General features: G+C 44.7%; 1 protein-coding gene across 15 annotated transcripts in view; it reads right to left on the reverse strand.

The window, feature by feature from the left end:
* Positions 1–2,424: 2,424 nt before the first annotated feature.
* Positions 2,425–23,151, reverse strand: part of lsamp (limbic system associated membrane protein) — a 1,312,976-nt gene continuing 1,292,249 nt past the window's right edge. For 4 of the 15 annotated variants that reach the window (XM_031895607.1, XM_031895604.1, XM_031895602.1 and 1 more), the window contains 3 exons: positions 21,051–21,086; positions 8,627–8,659; positions 4,235–4,370 (listed from right to left, as the gene is read on the reverse strand). In XM_031895607.1, the coding sequence (XP_031751467.1) occupies positions 4,276–4,370; positions 8,627–8,659; positions 21,051–21,086 (164 nt within the window). In that variant the 3' untranslated portion in view covers positions 4,235–4,275. 15 annotated transcript variants of the gene reach the window in all.

Genomic DNA, 23,151 nt, shown 5'->3' on the forward strand with positions numbered 1-23,151 from the left:
CTTTCCCCTCAACTTTAACCTACCTGGAACTTACATTAGAACATTCACCGGGTTATACCACCTGGTAACCTGGACATTAAAAAGTTCCAAAAGTCAACACCCAACTTCAATCGGCCTGACATGTGCCTATATATCTCCTTAAAGACCATCCCGTTATGGGACAATACTGCAATACAGGTTTGTTATAGGTCGGCTCTTGGTTCTCAAGATGCAGCATCAGCACTGGAAGCCATTTCTCAAGGTTCAATGAAAGCAAGGCCTGTGCTGTAGAGTCTCTAAATTATAATCAGGGATGGTTCAGGCACAGATTGTACATCTTATGTGGTTCCTACATGAAGTTGTTTTTTGTTTAGTAGAGCAGTCGGCTAATCCTCAGGTTCATCTGACCCCTGGCAATGTAACCAGCTCTCAGCCAATGAGATGTCTTCTTCTGAAAGTCCCTATTCTATACCTAGGAGTAATTCATGGTCTCCATGGTCCCATAATTCCCTCAATTCCCCCACTGCTCTCATAGGTCCATCTCCACCCCACATTGGCTACATAGGGTGGTGGGGCCCAAAAGGATTATGTAACGCCCCCTGTTAGGATTATTCTGGCCAACAGAGAACAGATGCACACTATGAGTTTCTATGAGTATAACAAGAGTGCTTCTATCTCTATATCAAGGCTCTCTGTATAGAGTAGACTTCTAACTTCTAACATTTAAGTTTTTCTCATGAAAAAGGTCATACAGTCTTTCTATAGATCTTCCACTTTCAGCATCCCCCCCAAAAATTCAAGCCTCTAGTTTAGCTTGATAGCCACAAGTTGTGTATTGTAGCCATCACTTACTCCTTTGTGGTCTGAATACGCTTCTATCCAAGAGATTCTTCCACCAGGTTTCTGCTTTCTTGAACTGCCCAATCACATGCTCGGTCTTTGGTCTGTAGCCAAAACAGATTGTGTTTGTAATGGCAACAATGGGGTAAGTGGACGAGCGCCACGATACAGCTAAAGACCTTCTGGTTTCTGCAAAGACCCACTGACAGTTTTTCCAAGTGTACATACGGACGGAGGTGCTAAGGCTGAGTGAGTGCACCATCCCATGTGATTTTGGCTGTACCCTGCACAGAAGTTGTCTTTAGCCAAGGGACCAGGGTATTAACTGTTATTCAAAGGACTCTTATGAGGTCAAATTACGGTTTAGGAGTTGTAGATCAATATGAATGGGTTCTATTTGTCTGACACAAACTTGGTCACCAATCCGTGTCTTTAAAAATGGCCATGGATAGGGTACAAATAGCAAGCAAGGGTTTGCTTCACCTTTAGTCTCTCCTATATCTTGGCCAATACTAGGGTTCTCTTTATCTCCCTTTCCATTAATAGGATGTTCCTTTATGGTGTTTTAACCCATCTAAACCCAACAATAAGAAACAACTAAATATTTCTAACTAGTTTAACCAAAACTAGAGAGACTAGGCAACCGGCTGGTTTTCTAATCAATGAATAAAAGATTGGTCCACTTGGGCTTCCTTTGTCATTGTTTTCAAGGATCAAAATCTGTTGTAACCGCATTGCAGTTGCTTCAGGGGGTGGAAATCTGGTTGGTTGGTGCCTATCTAACATTTTGGGCATACTGATTCATACTAAATGTTGGTTTTGTGGACTACATGGGTATGACATGTGGGCTTGTGGTTGGTGGCGGTTGGTCTCCAAGTTCCATGATGGACACCGGAGATTTGAGATATTTAGACCACTGCTTCTTAGTGGTCTCCAAGTTCCGTGATGGACACTGGAGATTCTCTATCATTTTGAGATATTTAAAATGCTGCTTCTTGGTGGTCTCCAAGTTCCATGATGGACACTGGAGATTCTCTATCATTTTGAGATATTTAGACCGCTGCTTCATGGTGGTCTCCAAGTTCCATGATGGACACTGGAGGTTCTCTATCATTTTGAGATATTTAGACTGCTGCTTCTTGGTGGTCTCCAAGTTCCATGATGGATACCGGAGATTCTCTATCATTTTGAGATATTTAGACCGCTGCTTCTTGGTGGTCTCCAAGTTCCATGATGGACACTGGAGATTCTCTATCATTCTGAGATATTTAGACCGCTGCTTCTTGATGGTCTCCAAGTTCCATGATGGACACTGGAGATTCTCTATCATTTTGAGATATTTAGACCGCCGCTTCTTGGTGGTCTCCAAGTTCCATGATGGACACTGGAGGTTCTCTATCATTTTAAGATATTTAGACCGCTGCTTCTTGGTGGTCTCCAAGTTCCATGATGGACACTGGAGATTCTCTATCATTTTGAGATATTTAGACCGCTGCTTCTTGGTGGTCTCCAAGTTCGATGATGGACACTGGAGATTCTCTACCATTTTGAGATATTTAGACTGATGCTTCAGGAGATAAAGAAGAAGAAAGGAGAAGAGTCGTCTTTAGAGGTATAGCACAAATTTAGTTCTTGAGATTATTTATAATATACATAAATAACTGCTTTAATGGAGGGCTAGAACCTAATCACAAAAAGTGGTACCTTATCATAGACCATAGAAAAGCAAGTTCTGTCAAGTCTTCAGTCCCAGAACCTTCCAACCCAATGGAAATGCTATTGTCATTGACTCATATTCCAAACAGCCATGCACGCCTCCTCTTTGTATTCATGATAACGTACTACAGTTAGAGGAACAATGTTAAGGAGAGGTGAAGGCCTAGGCGGGAATTATTGTAAAATAAACACCACAATAAGACATAATACCGTATCCACTCTATATACTTGTACCCTAAATCAGTGGGTTCCACATACTCAAACGGTGCATCCTTTATACAAGGCCATGGGTGGATTTATACTATAGGTATCTCAGTCTGAGTTTTGGTGTGATCCATCAGGGTTCCTGTAGGGACATCCTAACATCATGGCTTGCTGAGGTCCAGCTTAGAAACCCTTGGTAGAAACTGGCCAACTGGGATCCTTGTAGAAGACCATCGTCCAGTTGGGTTTGAAAATGGAAACCGTGGGACGGCCGGACGTACTAAGCCGGCTCGTAGGTAGGAGATAATGGGTCGCCCACTGAGGATTGGAGTGATTCAATGGAAATCACGTGACCAGGTCCGTATGGCTATTTCTGTGATTGGTCACTTAGTGCCTATTGCAGTGTTTGCCACTGTCGTCATGCAAAATGGTCGCGGCATGAACAAAACCCTGTTGGTCGTGATATGTGTTAGTCCCTACGGCAAGCGTTGCGCACACTCACACTCACACGGAAGCAGGCAAAGAAAGCAATCCCTGTAAAAGTTTGAGCCCAGAAACCTTTCGATCCCTTTGCCCCCTCGCTTTACCCCGGGGGTGCTGGTGTTATTGGTTGGTTTATGATACCTAGCCAATTGCCCTTCTTTCTTTAGAATTCGTAGATCAAAGTAAAGTGTAAAACCCATTGTGACATCATCAGGCCTCATCGGAAAAACCCATTGTGACATCATCAGGCATCATCAGAAAAACCCATTTTGATATCATCAGACCTCATCCAATGTGAAGGCCAAGTGCTGTACAGGTGACTGGGGGTGGGGCAAAAGGGCGTGAAGTAGAAAATAACCGCAAGAGCAAAAGTAGGTGTCACATGGAGGAGAGCCAATAGGACGTGAGTAGAAGGCGTCATAGCTTCAAAGTCCACGGAAATTTCTACAATTATCTGCCCAATTTGTTAAAATCATTAAGGAATAAAAACCCAAAAAGCTTTGCGCTATGGTTGCCACGGCGTCCTCCAATATTGACACTTACTTTACCCGTTGAAGAGAATCCCCGCCCCCTGAATGTACCATAACTAGCGGAAGGGCGGGGGGTTCTACTGACTCTTCTCCTACACCACGGGGCAAAGGGACACCAGAAACCAGGGTTAGCATTGAGTCCGTTGGGAACGAGCGAGAGAGAGTCTTGGAACGACGACGTTAGACTGTTACGTGAAAAGAACCGAGAGGAAAAAAAAAACAAAAATAGACAAGGAAAAAAAAAACAGATTTTTACAGCTTTTTTTCAATGTTCTCAGCATTTTGTGTTTCTTCAAACAGAATTCAGTCCTTTCTCCTCGCGACGATCTGATTCCTCCTCGGACGAAACGATTTCTGGTTTTCTCATTATTGTTATTTTTTGTTTTTTCCCCCATTTTGTGACGCTTTTTTTTTTATTGAAGGAAACAGTTCGGTCTCTCTCTCTCTCCTTCTCTCCCAAATTACTTTTTTTTTTTGTGTGTTTTCTTTTTCTTTTTTTTTTTTCTTGTATATATTTATTATATTAACATGTGCAGAAGAGGCAGAAGAGGAGGTTGGCCATTAGCCAAAGGGATGCGGCCAGGCTTGTAGCGCTGTCTATCGGCGTCCCGGGTCCTACTGAGGCAAAAACACAGAGAGACGGTGGATAAGAGAAGATTTAGGGGCAAAAGTGGCACAAACCCACTATACTGGCATTATATACAGAGTGTTAGTATTATACCATAATGTTCCCTGCAGCCTTGTGCCTTTATATGGGGGGCACAGAACCCCTCAGTGACTGCTAATATCCTTATCATTTACAGTAGGGGGTACATTATCCCTTATAATACATGAGTGATACTCGGAGTTCCCTGTATAACTCAGCCTGCAGCCTTGTGCCTTTATATGGGGGGCACAGAACCCCTCAGTGACTGCTAATATCCTTATCATTTACAGTAGGGGGTACAGTATCCCTTATAATACATGAGTGAAACTCAGAGTTCCCTGAATAACTCAGCCTGCAGCCTTGTGCCTTTATATGGGGGGCACAGAACCCCTCAGTGACTGCTAATATCCTTATCATTTACAGTAGGGGGTACATTATCCCTTATAATACATGAGTGATACTCAGAGTTCCCTGTATAACTCAGCCTGCAGCCTTGTGCCTTTATATGGGGGGCACAGAACCCCTCAGTGACTGCTAATATCCTTATCATTTACAGTAGGGGGTACATTATCCCTTATAATACATGAGTGATACTCAGAGTTCCCTGTATAACTCAGCCTGCAGCCTTGTGCCTTTATATGGGGGGCACAGAACCCCTCAGTGACTGCTAATATCCTTATCATTTACAGTAGGGGGTACATTATCCCTTATAATACATGAGTGATACTCAGAGTTCCCTGTATAACTCAGCCTGCAGCCTTGTGCCTTTATATGGGGGGCACAGAACCCCTCAGTGACTGCTAATATCCTTATCATTTACAGTAGGGGGTACATTATCCCTTATAATACATGAGTGATACTCAGAGTTCCCTGTATAACTCAGCCTGCAGCCTTGTGCCTTTATATGGGGGGCACAGAACCCCTCAGTGACTGCTAATATCCTTATCATTTACAGTAGGGGGTACATTATCCCTTATAATACATGAGTGATACTCAGAGTTCCCTGTATAACTCAGCCTGCAGCCTTGTGCCTTTATATGGGCACAGAACCCCTCAGTGACTGCTAATATCCTTATCATTTACAGTAGGGGGTACATTATCCCTTATAATACATGAGTGATACTCAGAGTTCCCTGTATAACTCAGCCTGCAGCCTTGTGCCTTTATATGGGCACAGAACCCCTCAGTGACTGCTAATATCCTTATCATTTACAGTAGGGGGTACATTATCCCTTATAATACATGAGTGATACTCAGAGTTCCCTGTATAACTCAGCCTGCAGCCTTGTGCCTTTATATGGGGGGCACAGAACCCCTCAGTGACTGCTAATATCCTTATCATTTACAGTAGGGGGTACAGTATCCCTTATAATACATGAGTGATACTCAGAGTTCCCTGTATAACTCAGCCTGCAGCCTTGTGCCTTTATATGGGGGGCACAGAACCCCTCAGTGACTGCTAATATCCTTATCATTTACAGTAGGGGGTACATTATCCCTTATAATACATGAGTGAAACTCAGAGTTCCCTGTATAAGCCTGCACATCACATACCCGTATTTGTATATAGAACTAAAGATAAAAAATGATTTATAGAAACAATTAAACAAAGATAAAAGAAGAGAATAAAGGAAGCTGAGAAAGAGAAATTCAACACGTACAGAACAGAAATAAATTGTATTTTCATTTTTTGTCTTTACTTGCCCTTTAATTGGGTGACAATTTGGTACCCTGGCTATTTGCTGAAGTTCAGTTTTATCAAATCAGAATCATGGCTCATTTAGTGCAGAGGATGTGATTGCTCAATGCCCCCCCCCCCCCCCCCCCCCAGGATTTTCCTGCCCAATAGATTTCTGTTAGACCCCTGGGCAGGTATCAGCCATTCAGCCAATCATATTGGCCCCACACACTGACCCATAGCCTGGCTTCTCCATCCGGGGTTCCATTTATATTTAAACAGAGCGTTATTTTCCCCAGGGGGAGACTGCAGGTCTGTCTATGGCAGAGTTTCCATTGTTTTCCCTTACAGAGCTGCAGCACGGAGAGACCTTAGCAGATTAAAGCAGAGTATACAGAACTTGTCTATAAGAACATAGTGCATAAGTACAACAATCCAGGGGATCATGGGAGTTGTAGTCCAGTAGTATATTAAGAGCTTTAAAGGGGTACAGAATGGACTTTTCTTAGCAGCTTTTCAACTCTTTCCTCCCTACATTCTCCCCCTAATGCACCGGCCCCTCCCCGGCGCCCCCTCCTGTACAGCAGGCAGAAGCTCTGTGCCCCCCGTTGTGCCCTCCCTGCCATCAGAGGTGCCCGACGTGGGGACGGCGGAGAGTGATGGAACAATAGGGAAAGATCTATGAGAGAACAAGGACGATTCTGTGGGTGGGGCCGCTACACACAAACCTACAGGAGCCCAATGTTGCCCCCCCCACCCACCCAGTGTGGCTATTATCACCCCTGATACCAATGTTATTAATAGGGGAGGCATATCACATAGACAGAAGGGCAAGTAATCACTCCCCCCCTCCCGGCCCTGTGCCCCCCCCTATTCCTCTTATTTTCCTTCCTTATCACCCCCTGGGCCAGTATAATACCCCCTGGGTGCCCCCCCCCCAGCCCCAGGGTGGTACTTAAACCCCATTAACATTGCTGATATATATCCTATAGGGAATAATACAAACTAGAAGGAGAAATGATGGGCGTTGGTCTGCAGTTATTCTAGGGGGGGCTCTTACCATTCTATTCTGACCATATGTGATATTACTGGTACTCCCTCTACTGGCCAAGCCAGGTAATGCACAGCATTGTGCAATGAAGGGGAGAGGGGGGGTTTAAATGAATTTGTGCCCATTAATCACATCAAAGTGTCAGGGGGTGGGCAGGGATTCTGTTCTAACTGACCAATTGCAAGTTGTATTGATCTCTTCTGAGCTCTGTCTGGGGGTGTAACCTGTCCCTTGTGTGCAATGAAATGTTTAACCCTATAGTGGCCACAAGCTACAATGCTTCGGGGGGGATTGGCCAGTGACGCGTTCTGTAGCTTTGGCACCTAAAGGGTTAAACGTGGGAGTAGCACAGCCCAACCTTATACTGTGAATTTTCTCCTTTAATAAACTGTCATGTGCTGCCCCCTAGTGGCCCGATACAAATTCAACCTTTGTATACAAATGCGTCTTAGATTGTAAGCTCTGCAGGGCAGGGCCCTCCTTCCTCCCTTTGTTACTATATTATATATAAATAGTAGATGCTGTATCCTACTGACCTATTGCTGTGTAATTTATAAAGGAACATAAATACTTGGCCTTCATTCTAGGGAACCAAGAGGCTTGGGCCAGGATTGGTTGGGTGGGTCACATGACTGATCCCTGCAGTACCTGAGATCAGGAACACCTCCCTAATTAGATGAATGTACCTATAATGGTAAATTTCCTTCACTGATGTTTTGCAACTGAAATTTAACCCACTGCATGCCAGAAACCTCCAAACAATTGCCCCGGGCACCCCTACCAGCATTATAGGAGTTAAAGGGATCATTTGGCGCTAAATACCCTTCTTTTTAGGGTGTGTGTCTTTAAATGGGGTTGTTCACCTTTGCGTTAACCTTTAATATGATGTAAAGAGTGATATTCTGTGACAATTTGCAATTGGTCTTCCTTTGTAGTTTTTTAGTTATTTCAATAATTGTTCAGCAGCTCTCCAGTTTGGAGTTATTTGGTTATTTGGTTGCTAGGGTCCAAATTACCTTGGCAACCAGGGAGTGGTTTATATGAGAGACTGGTATATGGATAGGGGAGGGGCTGAATAGAAAAGAAAGTTATAAAAAATAACAATAACAATAAAACTGGAGCCTCACAGAGCAATAGGGTTTGGCTGCCGGGGTCAGTGACCCCCATTTGAAAGCTGCAAATAATTGAAAAAACTGTAAGAAATAAATAATGAAGACCAATTGAAAAGTTGCTTAGAATTGGCCATTCTATAACATACTAAATGTGGCGAACCATCTATCCAATATCAAAGTGAATTATTGCTTCATCCGGACACACAAACAGCAGGTTGCTAGGGACAGTAAGCCTAACAACCAGATAACAGAGTAAAGGCCATGCACAAGAGCTGAAGAACAAAGACATGAAACTGGAAGTGAATAGGAATTCCCGCCCGGGTTAGTGAGCGACTACTGCACAGCGCGGCCTGGTGGCGCCACAGGCAATGGCGGCTCATACTGTACCTTTATACTGGTAATGCACGTTGCTGCCTCTCTCTAGAAAGGAAATAGTGGTTAAAACACCATTAATATGTGACAGTAGAAGGGCAGCGCGGCGAGGGGTGGGGCGGCCATGCTTCTGTGTTAGCGGAGAAACGGGGAACGTGCTCTACGGTTGTTACGTGAGGCGACAGAACAACAGGTTCAACCATGACAGAAACAAAGGGTTACTACATCAGCCGCCATGTTTGCTGCAGCAGCAACAGGGAAGGATTGGGCGGAGTCAGAGGCAAATCCACCACTTCCTCTCTTGCCCAGTTTACTTCCTGTTTACTTGATCCAAGTCTACCACTTCCTGTTTGAGTCAGTTTACTTCCTCTCTGGGTGAGGGTGATACAGAGGCACATCGCCAGTCCCTGTCTTTGCTAGTTTACTTCCTGTTTACTTGAGCCAAGCCTACCACTTCCTGTTTGAGTCAGTTTACTTCCTCTCTGGGTGAGGGCGATACAGAAGCACATCTGCCGGTTCCTGTCTCTGCTAGTTTACTTCCTGTTTACTTGATCCAAGTCTACCACTTCCTTTGAGTCAGTTTACTTCCTCTCTGGGTGAGGGTGATACAGAAGCACATCCACCATTTCCTGTCTTTGCTAGTTTACTTCCTGTTTACTTGATCCAAGTCTACCACTTCCTGTTTGAGTCAGTTTACTTCCTCTCTGGGTGAGGGTGATACAGAAGCACATCCACCATTTCCGGTCTTTGCTAGTTTACTTCCTGTTTACTTGATCCAAGTCTACCACTTCCTGTTTGAGTCAGTTTACTTCCTCTCTGGGTAAGGGTGATACAGAGGCACATCCGCCAGTTCCTGTCTTTGCTAGTTTACTTCCTGTTTACTTGATCCAAGTCTACCACTTCCTGTTTGAGTCAGTTTACTTCCTCTCTGGGTAAGGGTGATACAGAGGCACATCCGCCAGTTCCTGTCTTTGCTAGTTTACTTCCTGTTTACTTGATCCAAGTCTATCACTTCCTGTTTGAGTCAGTTTACTTCCCTCTGCATTCCTTTATGATGCAAATCAAATATTTCCTGTTTGAGACAGTTTACTGTGTTTCCACCTTCTTTAAATTGCAATTCTACTGCTTTCTGTCTGATTCAATTTACTTCCTCCCTTCCTTCTTTCCTGAATATAAATCAACTATTTCCTGTCTGTCAGTTTACTTTCTCTCCACTTCTCTTTTGTTCAAACTTTACCACTTCCTGTTTGCGTCAGTTTACTTCCTCTCTGGGTGAGGGTGATACAGAAGCACATCTGCCAGTTCCTGTCTTTGCTAGTTTACTTCCTGTTTACTTGAGCAAAGCCTACCACTTCCTGTTTGAGTCAGTTTACTTCCTGTCTGCCTTCCTTTATGATGCAAATCAAATATTTCCTGTTTGAGTCATTTTACTTTGCCCCCAACTCCCTATTAGGGCAGGAATATTGTGTAACTTGTTTATTGGCCGAGTAACTCCCATCCCAGAGTAGTACCAGTAGAACATGGGTGTCGCTGGACCCTCTCACCCTTCGCTAAGTGGAAGAGGAAGGTGAGGGTGTTGTGCAACTGCACCTCTCTTGCCGCTATACAGAAAAATAAAGACAGAGGGCGCCAGAAGTTTTTGCCAACAAAACAATTGGGGTTTATTTTGCTGTTTCTAGCTCAACCCTAACTGCCTTACATTAATAATTATTATTCTGTATAAAACTAAATTTCCCAAAAATACGGTGTAAAAATCTGTGTAAAATAAAATAAGACGGTCGCTGTCTGAGCGGCAGATTTTACGCCGTTTGTTTTACATAAGAGCGGTACAAACATGAAAACAAAACAATATATGTGTATATATAAATATAGAGTAGATATCAGATATCCCCCTAGTGGCCAAAAAAGGGTAATACTCATACCCAATATAAACTTCTGTACTACTCAAAACGAGTTACAAACAATTAGTCCAAGCTTTCCTCCTGGGGTTGGTCATGTGTTTAATGGATTGAAATAAACAATGTTTCACTCATTAAGAAGTTTACAAGGAGGAGGAGGAGGCCAGAGAGGAAGTCCCGCCCCTTTTCCCAGCACTTTATCAAAGTGTAACAGGAAGTGGCCACCCTACCTCCCAGCCAATAGCATTAATGTAAAAGAACTAACTTTGGTACATTCTGCCCAGCAACTAAGGGAAGTGATCTGTAGGGATTTAGAGCCATTGTGGCTATTAACCCTATGGGTCCCTACAATTGCTTCCTGTTGGACTTAAACTTACATTTCCTGTTTGAGTCAGTTTACTTCCTCCCTTCTTTTAGGATATAGATTAACTATTTCCCGTTTGACTTTACTTTAGGGTTGCCACCTTTTGCAGACGGGGGTGGGGGGGGTGGGGAGTGATATCACTGGGCGGGACAGTGGTATTATGTGGGTGGGGCTATGCTGTTGCAGGGGTGGGGCTATCTGCCCGGTTTTCCAAATTGGGGTTGCCCAGGTCAAAGCCGGAGAGGTGGCACTTTACTCCCTCGCCGTACAGAGACCATGGTTATTATCCCAGATATTTACATCGGGGGGGGGGGGGGGGGGGGTATAAAGGATACACAGCTGTAAATCTGATAGGAACTGGGGGTTAAAGTATAATTAGCTCTCACTGAGCCATGATTGGTCAGTTGGCAAATTACTTTCTAATTATTGTACATGTGTCTTTGCCGACTCTCAGTGACTGAGCCAGGAGTAATAAGGGCCAAACAATAACCCCAGGAAATGAGGTGCAAATGTCTCGGCCACTGGGTGAAACCAACTCAGGGAGGTAGGGGGGTGATGTGTAGATCTGTGTTTAAAACCTCTAGGTCCGTGGCACTTTATCTGTTCTAAACTACAACTCCCACAAGCCTCTGTTTTCAGATCCCTCTATTGTATTCAAACGACGGGAGCTGCATCCTTTGCAACATCAGCATCACTTGGGTGGGTGCTGTAGAACAGACAGAGCCACCTAGTGGGACATCTTGGGTACTGCAACACCGGCAACAAATAAGCCACAAATCCCACAGCTCCCTAGAGATTAAACCCATATAAAAAAAAAAAGAATATCCATCATCATTAAACTTATACCTACACCTAATATAGGCCACAATAAAGGGTTAGTTAACCTTTAGTATGATGTAGAGAGCGATATTTTGAGACACTTTGCAATTGGTCATCGTTGGTTTTTGAATTATTTGGCTTTTTGTTCAGCAACTCTCTAGTTTGGAATTTAAGAAGCTATCTGGTTGCTAGGGTCCAATTTAAGCTAGCAACCAGGCAGTGGTTTAAAAGATAGACTGGATATGAATACAGGAAGGCCTGAATAGAAAGACAAGTAATACAAAGTAATAGCATTAAAAATGTGGCTTTACAGAGAAATAGCTTTTTGGCTGCCGGGGTCAGTGACCCCCATTTGAAAGCTGCAAAGGGTTAGAAGAGGAAGGCTAATAATTTAAAACCTAAAACAAGTAAAAAATGACGACCAATTGAAAAGTTGCTTAGAATAGGCCATTCTATAACATACTAAAGTTAACCTGAAGGTAAATTTCCCCTTTAATGAATTACTAGTACTTAGTAGTAATAATATCTTTAGATTCTATCATTAATAGCACTTGCAATAGTCCATATCCCAGTATTATATTTTTCCCCGAGTGATTTCCCAGGCAGGTCTATTTGTAATTCATTACAGATACAGAGTTTGATATCTCAGGCTAAGCCCTGGCGCTACCCTTAGTAACCATGTACGTAACTAATTGCTACACTGCCCTCCCAGGGGTAAATAGGGAGAAAAGTCACGTAGGAATGACAGAAAAATACTGATTAAGGCTGAAAAGGGGCAACTTTATTCTGGAAAATACAACTCCCAGCATCCCCTGCTGACCCCATGGTAGGCAGCTCTAGGCTACTCTGTACAGCAAGTAATCCGCTTGGATTTGGTTCATTATATAGTGATTTTTTTTTTGTAGCATGTTGATCCAAATTGAAAATTGTTGCCCCCATTAACTTACATATTATAGCCAGGGATAAGTAATTACAGGCTACTTAGCAGGATATTAATCTTATTGCCTATTTATTATTAGGTGCATAGGTGCAAATGTCCACCAGAGGGTGCTATTTCCATTCATTTTCATGTTTTGCCAGTTTGGTTACACTGATCTAGTTCTATTGTATTCTCTCTCTCTCTATATATATTTATATATAACAGTTCAGAAGGATCCGCACTCCATATTCAGTGACTCTTTAATGATCATATCTGTGTATCCAACGGTTTGGCCTACACTGGGGCCTTTATCAAGGACTAAATACAAGTGAACATTTTGAAAAGGGGAGGCAGGGGTATAAAAACACTGACATGTTCACTTGTATTTTGTCCCTGATAAAGGCCCCAGTGTAGGCCAAACCGTTGGATAGACAGATATGATCATTAAAACACTGGTCCTTCAACCAGTCGAAGTTGTATAAGAATCAGGTTGTCATAGGAATAAGGAAGGGTATATATATATATATATATATATATATATAGGGATAAGGAAGGGTATATATATATATATATATATATAGGGATAAGGAAGGGTATATATATATATATATATATATAGGGATAAGGAAGGGTATATATATATATATATATATATATATAGGGATAAGGAAGGGTATATATATATATATATATATATAGGGATAAGGAAGGGTATATATATATATATATATATATATATAGGGATAAGGAAGGGTATATATATATAGGGATAAGGAAGGGTATATATATACAGTATATATATATATATATATATATATATATACTGTATATAGGGATAAGGAAGAATATATATATATGTACCCTTCCTTATGCCTATGCCAACCTGATTCTTATACAACTTCTATTGGTTGAAGGGCCGGATGGATCTGAGCATGCCTGTGCCCTGGGCACCATGTGGGCGGCACCAAACCTAAATGCAAATGTGGCCAAAGGCAGTGAATTTGGGCATTAAAAGGTGTTGGAAAATGTTCCCATGGAGCTGCTTCACCAAACCACGTATATATGAGCAGGGTTACCGTCATAAATCATAAGGGCACATAGTGCTTACTAAGGCGGGCCCAGTTATTCACCCACTGCCTGGGCTCCTGAGTGGTGGGCCCTGCCCCAACTAAAGAGAAAAAAAAGCTACTTTGCATGTCTGGCCACACCCAATTATGCCCAAAACACACCCATAATCCACCCCAAACTCCTCCCATTCTCCCCACAAGCCACACCTCCTTTCCAGTCCTCAAATCAGACCTCAGATATCATAGGACCCCTTAATGCTTAGTAAGCAGGGCCCCCCAGTTAGCAGCTCAGCACTTTCCTGGGGTCCCTGCTAACTAGATAGAATGACCCATAGGGTCCGGTGCCTGACTGGGGCCCTACCAATTAGATCGCAGGTGCAATTCTGCAGCAGAGAGGATGCTGGGAACTGTAGTTTGTGAGCAGTAGGTGTGGTGCTGCCTCTTACTGCCACAAGAAGTGATTGCCCTGAGCGGGTAGCGCAGCAGATTGGGGTCACAGAGCCGACGGGCATCACAGGGCCACAAGTCAGTGGGTCGGCGCCGGTACAAATGGAGCAGCAGAGCAACGCGGCCGGGAAACACGTCCGGCTCTTGTTTAATTTCTCAAGGCACTAAACGAGGTTGCCATGACAATGACATTTAATGTGGAGAGAAGTTGAAAATGATCAAATGCTGTGAAATTTATCATTGTCTGTGTCTGTGGGGTCAGCAGCGGGGGGGTCACAGGGCCACTTGGCCCTTAATGAAGCTTAAAGTCACAGAGCAAAATACATTTGGATTCTAGGGTGGTCCAATGCATAGCAACAAATGGTGGGATCCCACCTACAGGGCACTGTATTGCAGCCCCTAGGGTCTCTCTGTGAAAGTGACGTCACAATAACCAGAGGTGCAGCCATGGCAACCAACTGCTGGAGCTGTGAATTATAATAATAGGATTTAATATATCGTAAGCAGTCACACCAGCCCCCTTCCTATCCAGTTGTGTGACAAAAGGAAGATGGCCATAAAGTGACATGACAACAATAATCAGGGAGAGGGGCATAACCAGAGGTGACGTCACAATAAAAAAAGAGATTCACTTTTAGTTCTGGGAACTAGCTCATTAGACTGCTAAGAGGATTAGGTAACAAGACTGTAGCATTTAGCATCTCTAAAGTAAGTATAACAGCCCCCAGATCCGACAGTGTGACCACAGGAGGAGGGGCATATCTAGAGGTGACGTCACAATAACAGGAGATTCACTTTCAGTTCTGGGAATCAGCTCTTTAGACTGCTAAGAGGTTTAGGAAACAAAACTGTAGCATTTAGAATCTCTAAAGTAAGTATAGCAGCCCCCAGATCCAACAGTGTGACCACAGGAGGAGGGGCATAACCAGAGATGACGTCACAATAACAACCCCAAACCTGTTTCAGCTACAACACAGCACCCCAAGGTCGGAGACGCAGCCCATTCACCGTATCCTGACTGCACGGAAACCAAACACAACGTTACAATGGGAAGGAACCAAAGTCAATTTCTATTATCTTTGGCCCAACTTCTTCCTTTTCTCCATTTCCCGCCGGCAGCGCAGAAACATCAATTAAATCCAATCATTCGCTAATTAACTTTCCGGCGCCGGAGAAGAAATATCAGAAAATTTCCAGCCCGCGAGACGCCCCGGAGGAATGAGGAGACGTATCTATAAATGTGCAAACGTGACCGGCTCGGTCCGGCCCCTTCTCCTTCTGCCTAATTCCTAATGTGAGGGAATAAATCCCAGCGGCAAAGCCAAAAACCTCAGATTTCATATACATTTAATCCCAATTTCACACACATTTATAAAATGTTTATTTCCGGATATTTTCTAATACAGAAATGACTGTTTGATAAAGAGACTTGGGACTTTCTTTGTTTTCCCAGCTCATTGCAGGGAACTTTTGTAATATACATTAAAGGGGACGTTAATGTAGAGCTTGATATTCTGAGACAAATTGCAATTGGTCTTTTTTTAAAATTTTCTTTGGTTTTCGAATTATTTAGCTTTTTGTTCAGCAGCTAGTTGCTAGGGTTCAAATTACCTTAGTAACCAGGGAGTGGTTTGAGAGAGGGACTGATATATGAATAGGGGAGGGTCCGAATAGGAAGAAATCATAAAAAGCAACTAGTTTTATTGTTATTATTACTTTTTATTCCTTATCTTTCTATTTAGGCCCATCATTATTCATATTCCTGCCTCTCTTTCAAACCACTTGTCTTGTTGCTAGGTTAAATTGGACCCTAGCAACAAGAGAGCTGCTGAACAAAAAGTGAAACATTTCGAGAAACTGCAAATAATAAAAAATAAAGACCAACTGCAAGTTTTCTCAGATTAGCCCTCTCTACATCATAGCAAAAGTTAATTTTTGGGAAAAGTATGTAAAAACCTATTTCTTATATTTCCTGTATATATTATTATTTTTACATTTATATATTAGTTATTTTTATTGTATTGATATATTAATATGGTGATGGACACAAGGGGGCGCAAAGGGGTACACGAGGGGCTCAGTAATGGAACTGGCCATGGACTACTTACTCTAGAAAACGGGTTGGTTATTTATAATAGGAGGTCGGGTCAGGGCCAGGCTAAAGGGTCAGACTGGGCCATCGGGACACTGGGAAAATACCCGGGGGGCCCCAGCGGCCCAGACCCGACCCTGTTTCAACTTCCCTTGGCCGCCAATGTCCTCCCCTGACACAGGTGGGGGCTCCTGCGGGGGGTTAGGTGTGGGCGGGAGGGCCCCTCTGGGGGACACGGCCGGTTGAGACACCTTGGGGGGTGTGGGGCTCCTGTGGATGGGTTAGGGGTGCGCAGTGGGGGCCCCCGTGGGGGGTTAAGGGTTCGCAGCGGGGGCCCCTGTGGGTGGTTAGGGGTGCACAGTGGGGGCCCCTCTGGGTGGTTAGGGGTGTGCAGTGGGGGCCCCTGTGGGTGGTTAGGGGTGCGCAGTGGGGGCCCCTGTGGGTGGTTAGGGGTGTGCAGCGGGGGCCCCTGTGGGTGGTTAGGGGTGTGCAGCGGGGGCCCCTGTGGGTGGTTAGGGGTGTGCAGTGGGGGCCCCTGTGAGTGGTTAGGGGTGTGCAGTGGGGGCCCCTGTGGGTGGTTAGGGGTGTGCAGTGGGGGCCCCTGTGGGTGGTTAGGGGTGCGCAGTGGGGGCCCCTGTGGGTGGTTAGGGGTGCGCAGTGGGGGCCCCTGTGGGTGGTTAGGGGTGTGCAGTGGGGGCCCCTGTGGGTGGTTAGGGGTGCGCAGTGGGGGCCCCTGTGGGTGGTTAGGGGTGCGCAGTGGGGGCCCCTGTGGGTGGTTAGGGGTGCGCAGCGGGGGCCCCTGTAGGGGGTTAGGGGTGTGCGGCAGGGGCCTCTGCAGGGAACATGGTCGGTGGAGGCACCTTGGGGGGTGTGGGGCCCCTGTGGGGGGTTAGGGGTGCGCAGCGGGGGCCCCTGTAGGGGGTTAGGGGTGTGCGGCAGGGGCCTCTGCAGGGAACATGGTCGGTGGAGGCACCTTGGGGGGTGTGGGGCCCCTTGCGCGGTAGCCCCTGTGGGCCCTGCAACCCCCAGTCCGACCCTGTAAAGGGCTGATTATGAATCAATTCTGATGCAGACTGCACTGATTTCTATGCTGCCAAATCAATACAGATATTTATATCACCTTCTGGGAGCCCAGAGCAGCACAACATGGACACGTTCCTACCTTAATAATAGCGCTGTGTCCAGTGCCCAGTGCCGCCCCCCCCCCGGGCTGGTAACACATGATTCTTACTATTAGTACTATTTACAGACCTAACTAGGACTGAGCAACCCCCCAAACAAATGGATGTACAACTGCTCAGTGTGATCTTACAGTCTCTCGCGCAATAAACATTAATTCAGTTTTTTCTTGTTTTCAAAATATTGGTTGTTTTTACACTTCTAATATAATGAATGGGAAACAACAGTGCCACCTGCTGGTCAGTTTAGGCAACTGGCACCAAATAGCAGAAAATGATGTTAGACTTTCCCCTCCAGCAGTTGGCGCCGCTCTCCCATTCATTCATTCTACTGGGCGGGCAAAATGGCCAATATCTTGAATACTAGAGAAACAACTCATGTAAAATGAATAAAAAGCACTTAATGTTATATGGATTTGTTTCTAGTGTTTCCCTTTCATTTATTTCTTACTTAGGGCATGCTCACCTTTGAATTAACTTTCAGTATGATGTAGAGAGTGATATTCTGAGACAATTTGCAATTGGTCTTCATTTTTTATTATTTGTAGTTTTTTAATTATGTCAGTTTTTGTTCAGCAGCTATCTGGTTGCTAGGTTCCAAATTACCTTAGCAACCGGGCAGTGGTTTGAATGAGAGGCTGGTATATGAATAGGAGAGGGGCTGAATAGAAAGATAAGGAATAAAAAGTAACAGTAACAATAAAACTGGAGCCTCACAGAGCAATAGGGTTTGGCTGCCGGGGTCAGTGACCCCCATTTGAAAGCTAGAAGGCAAATGGTTACAAATCTTTAAGAAATAAATAATGAAGACCAATTGAAAAGTTGTTTAGAATTGTTCATTCTATAACTATATCAGGTGAACTTCCCCTTTAAAGTGGAAGGCGGCTACAAAGTTGTTTTTTCCCTTCACAACCGAAGACATGGGAGGAGCTTGTTAGTAGTGATGGCGGCTACAGTGGCTACGGCTAGGGTAGAACCCAACTAAAGCCAAGGCCATTCTCCAGAGATCTCCCACAGGCTGTAGAGACCCTCTGTGCTGCACTGATTGGTGGGTAGGGGTTGTACATTCTGGACATGTGACAGGGACTATTTCCTGGCCTGTTATTGGCCCAATTAAACCTATATATTTTCACTGGAGTCAGTTGCCCCCGATCATATTAATGAGGCGCCCGAGTGGTTAATTTCCCTGTCACGGTGACGGACTACTGATTTATCCTGTTTGTGACCTTCTCCGTGCAACGCGGCTCCGTCTCCAGCTCGTTAATTAAACAAACTAATTAACCAACTTGCTTGGCGCCAAGGGTCCCAGGGAGCTTAAAGAGAAAGAAGTTTATTTGTTCCTCCCGAGGTCCCAGGAAAGGGCGGGTCTCGTTCTGCCCAATGAATTCCTTAATTACTGCCAATTTCTTTATTGTGTTAATGAACTGCAAATTGGGTCCATAAAGGAGCCCTGGGGGGTTATGGGCAAGGGGGGGGGGGGGACTGATGGGAAGGAGAAGGGAAAGGTGCCCATTGGTTGGAATGGTTCTGCTTGGGCAGCGGATCCAACAGCCTCGGGGCGGCAGGGAGTCCGGTTCTACGGTGATGAATTAAACTTCTGTATTAACAGGACATCAAAGCTTAATATTAGCCATATTGGTGCTATAAAGCCTATCTAGTAAGCTGCCCAGGCTCCATATAAAGCCTATCTAGTAAGCTGCCCAGGCTCCATATAAAGCCTATCTAGTAAGCTGCCCAGGCTCCATATAAAGCCTATCTAGTAACCTGAACAGGCTCCATATAAAGCCTATCTAGTAAGCTGCCCAGGCTCCATATAAAGCCTATCTAGTAAGCTGCCCAGGCTCCATATAAAGCCTATCTAGTAAGCTGCCCAGGCTCCATATAAAGCCTATCTAGTAAGCTGCCCAGGCTCCATATAAAGCCTATCTAGTAAGCTGCCCAGGCTCCATATAAAGCCTATCTAGTAAGCTGCCCAGGCTCCATATAAAGCCTATCTAGTAACCTGCCCAGGCTCCATATAAAGCCTATCTAGTAAGCTGCCCAGGCTCCATATAAAGCCTATCTAGTAAGCTGCCCAGGCTCCATATAAAGCCTATCTAGTAAGCTGCCCAGGCTCCATATAAAGCCTATCTAGTAAGCTGCCCAGGCTCCATATAAAGCCTATCTAGTAACCTGCCCAGGCTCCATATAAAGCCTATCTAGTAAGCTGCCCAGGCTCCATATAAAGCCTATCTAGTAAGCTGCCCAGGCTCCATATAAAGCCTATCTAGTAAGCTGCCCAGGCTCCATATAAAGCCTATCTAGTAAGCTGCCCAGGCTCCATATAAAGCCTATCTAGTAAGCTGCCCAGGCTCCATATAAAGCCTATCTAGTAAGCTGCCCAGGCTCCATATAAAGCCTATCTAGTAAGCTGCCCAGGCTCCATATAAAGCCTATCTAGTAAGCTGCCCAGGCTCAATATAAAGCCTATCTAGTAAGCTGCCCAGGCTCCATATAAAGCCTATCTAGTAAGCTGCCCAGGCTCCATATAAAGCCTATCTAGTAAGCTGCCCAGGCTCCATATAAAGCCTATCTAGTAACCTGCCCAGGCTCCATATAAAGCCTATCTAGTAAGCTGCCCAGGCTCCATATAAAGCCTATCTAGTAAGCTGCCCAGGCTCCATATAAAGCCTATCTAGTAAGCTGCCCAGGCTCCATATAAAGCCTATCTAGTAAGCTGCCCAGGCTCCATATAAAGCCTATCTAGTAACCTGCCCAGGCTCCATATAAAGCCTATCTAGTAAGCTGCCCAGGCTCCATATAAAGCCTATCTAGTAAGCTGCCCAGGCTCCATATAAAGCCTATCTAGTAAGCTGCCCAGGCTCCATATAAAGCCTATCTAGTAAGCTGCCCAGGCTCCATATAAAGCCTATCTAGTAACCTGCCCAGGCTCCATATAAAGCCTATCTAGTAAGCTGCCCAGGCTCCATATAAAGCCTATCTAGTAAGCTGCCCTGTTACATCCCTGGGGGCAGGCAGCAATGGGAAGTGTGTGGTTGCACAGAAATAATAAGAATAGTTACCCCTCCAACCCCCCCTGAGTCTACGGGCAAGGCAGTTTCAGGGCACTGGATGTGGCATGGGCAAATATAACAGGAGGGCAGGTTCAGTTCTGGAGGGGGGTAGGCACCTTGGGCGGCAGCCCCGGTGGGCCCTGCACCCCCCCAGTCCGAACCTGCTTAGGCGGGTATATTTAAGCTGCCGATTTGGTTCCTTTAGACCAATTCAACCAATCCCTGAGAGCCCTGTCTGACTGATATCTGCTCTAAAATTGGCCAGATGTCGATCTGGCAGGTTTAATTTTCCCATCGGATCGGGGACCGCATGTGGCCCTCGCTCCGACAGGTCCTATTCCCATCATTTAATTGGATCGTTAGGCCCAAGGATATGGCCCATAGGTGGAAAGATCTGCTTGTTTGGCCACTTTTCCTCATCTAGGCCATATTTGAGTCCCATGTGTGTCCAGATTGCACGGATACCCAACCAATGAGATTTCTATTCCCAAAGGGATCATCTTGCTGTAACGTTTGACCCTACGGAACCGGACGAGTCCAGATATCTGGAGAATGACCTTGGCCGCACACTAGGCTTCTAGAGAACGCGGCGGGATACTGACCTGAGGCGGACATGGGTTTTGTGGGTGAGACGCGCTCTGGAAGAAAAAAAAATCATGAGCAAAAACGGGGGGAAAAAATATAAAAAGAGGAGAAAGAAAAGAAAAGATGGATGTGCTACAGATTGGCAGACGTTTTAGTTGGTCACATTGTCTACTTACCTGACCTCCTCAATCAATCTTGCTTATAAATATTCCTTAATATATTAAGATATAAGAAGTGAATGATGTTGGTCTAACTTGCCCTTTAGAAAAAAAAAATCATTAAACCAAAGGAAAGGGGATCTGTACCTGGGAACTGCCCCTTGATTGACTTGCATGGTTTGGTCTGGGCAGGGCAATTATCTCTCCAGGCAGTTACCCTACAAGCCAATGGGCTGATCCCAGGCAATAGTGGCTATCACTGCTGCAGATTCTCAATGCGCCACCAGGTGGCGCTGCTGGCACATATATAGAAAAATGTATAGAAAAAGGTAAGTTTAGGTTAGTTCTGCACCCAGGGAATGGATTACCTTCATATTCTCAGATTTCCTCTTAAAATAAATTTTGTATTATATAACGGCAGCTCTCAAGTCAACAGAGACGAGTGAATATCTTTGGGTGTTGCCTTTAATCAAGGAATATGGTTTAGGTGCTTTCAACAAACAAAAAAAATATCCTGTATCATGAAGACAGAGTGCACTCTATTTCTCATAAATACCATCACTCGGCAACTCCCTGTGTGTATGAGGATTCTGTATGCTTTGTGCCATAAATATTGATATTTATTACGAGATTCTGCCACTAGGTGGCGCATGAAAAAAAATAAATCTATGGAATATGGCATTGCTGCAAAGACTGAACAAGAACCAGTGCTCTAGGCACTCTAGATCTGCTGTCCCTTAGCCTCCATAGAGTTCTTAAAGTCTGAACCTGACCCAAAGGAGTCTATGGAAACAGAATAAAGAAAAACGAGACCCAACTGCTGTGCTCACAGACGTAATGCTGAATAGGCATGTAACATTACAGGTTACATATATGTTACTATATATGTTTTTCAGCAGAATCTAGGCTTTTATACAGGGGGGTACAGCCCCCCCCCTGTAAAATGACTTTGATATCTATAGGGAATTTCTATAGGCAGAGCTACAGTTTCCATGTGGGGGTATAGATCTCCATATAATAATAATAATAATAATAATAATAATATAGGGCGACAGAAATGCTGCTGCTGCTTTAGAGCTTGTGAAGGACAACAGGGAGGCATGCTGGGAATTGTAGTTTCAGAAAAGGAATGTTCTGGGCGTATAGGGAAACAATATGGCACCTCCCTATGTTTTATCCATTTACCTCATTTAAACTACTTGTTTTATTATTCTGTAACTGCCATTCAGCCGGATACAGTAAATGTTATTTATAGCAGTGAATGTAACACAACAGACTGGAGCTGACGGGGCCGTTATGTCTGTGCCAATCAGCCTGTTTGTGTCTGACCCCGACAAGTAGATTTTTATGCCCCTCAGGCAGTAGATGTGCGCGGGCTGAACCCTCCCCTGTAATACATACAGTTTCCCCGCTCCGACGCATAATGTGGTCCCTGGGCCCGTGGCACTAACACTCCCCTCTGGGCTACTGATGTAACTGCTGTCTGTGTACATTAACTATGGATTCCTGTTCTACTGATTCCGCTCTTCCAACACTTTCCCCTGTCTCTGCCCCTATATATTAGGTACCTACCTAGTGCTACCAACCCCTATTTCTGTAGGGAAATGAGAGCAGGGCAGGCAGTAACCCTTCCAACACTTTCCCCTGTCTCTGCCCCTATATATTAGGTACCTACCTAGTGCTACCAACCCCTATTTCTGTAGGGAAATGAGAGCAGGGCAGGCAGTAACCCTTCCAACACTTTCCCCTGTCTCTGCCCCTATATATTAGGTACCTACCTAGTGCTACCAACCCCTATTTCTGTAGGGAAATGAGAACAGGGCAGGCAGTAACCCTTCCAACACTTTCCCCTGTCTCTGCCCCTATATATTAGGTACCTACCTAGTGCTACCAACCCCTATTTCTGTAGGGAAATGAGAGCAGGGCAGGCAGTAACCCTTCCAACACTTTCCCCTGTCTC

Source organism: Xenopus tropicalis, chromosome 2 (genome assembly GCF_000004195.4).
Source record: "Xenopus tropicalis strain Nigerian chromosome 2, UCB_Xtro_10.0, whole genome shotgun sequence".
Taxonomy (NCBI): domain Eukaryota; kingdom Metazoa; phylum Chordata; class Amphibia; order Anura; family Pipidae; genus Xenopus; species Xenopus tropicalis.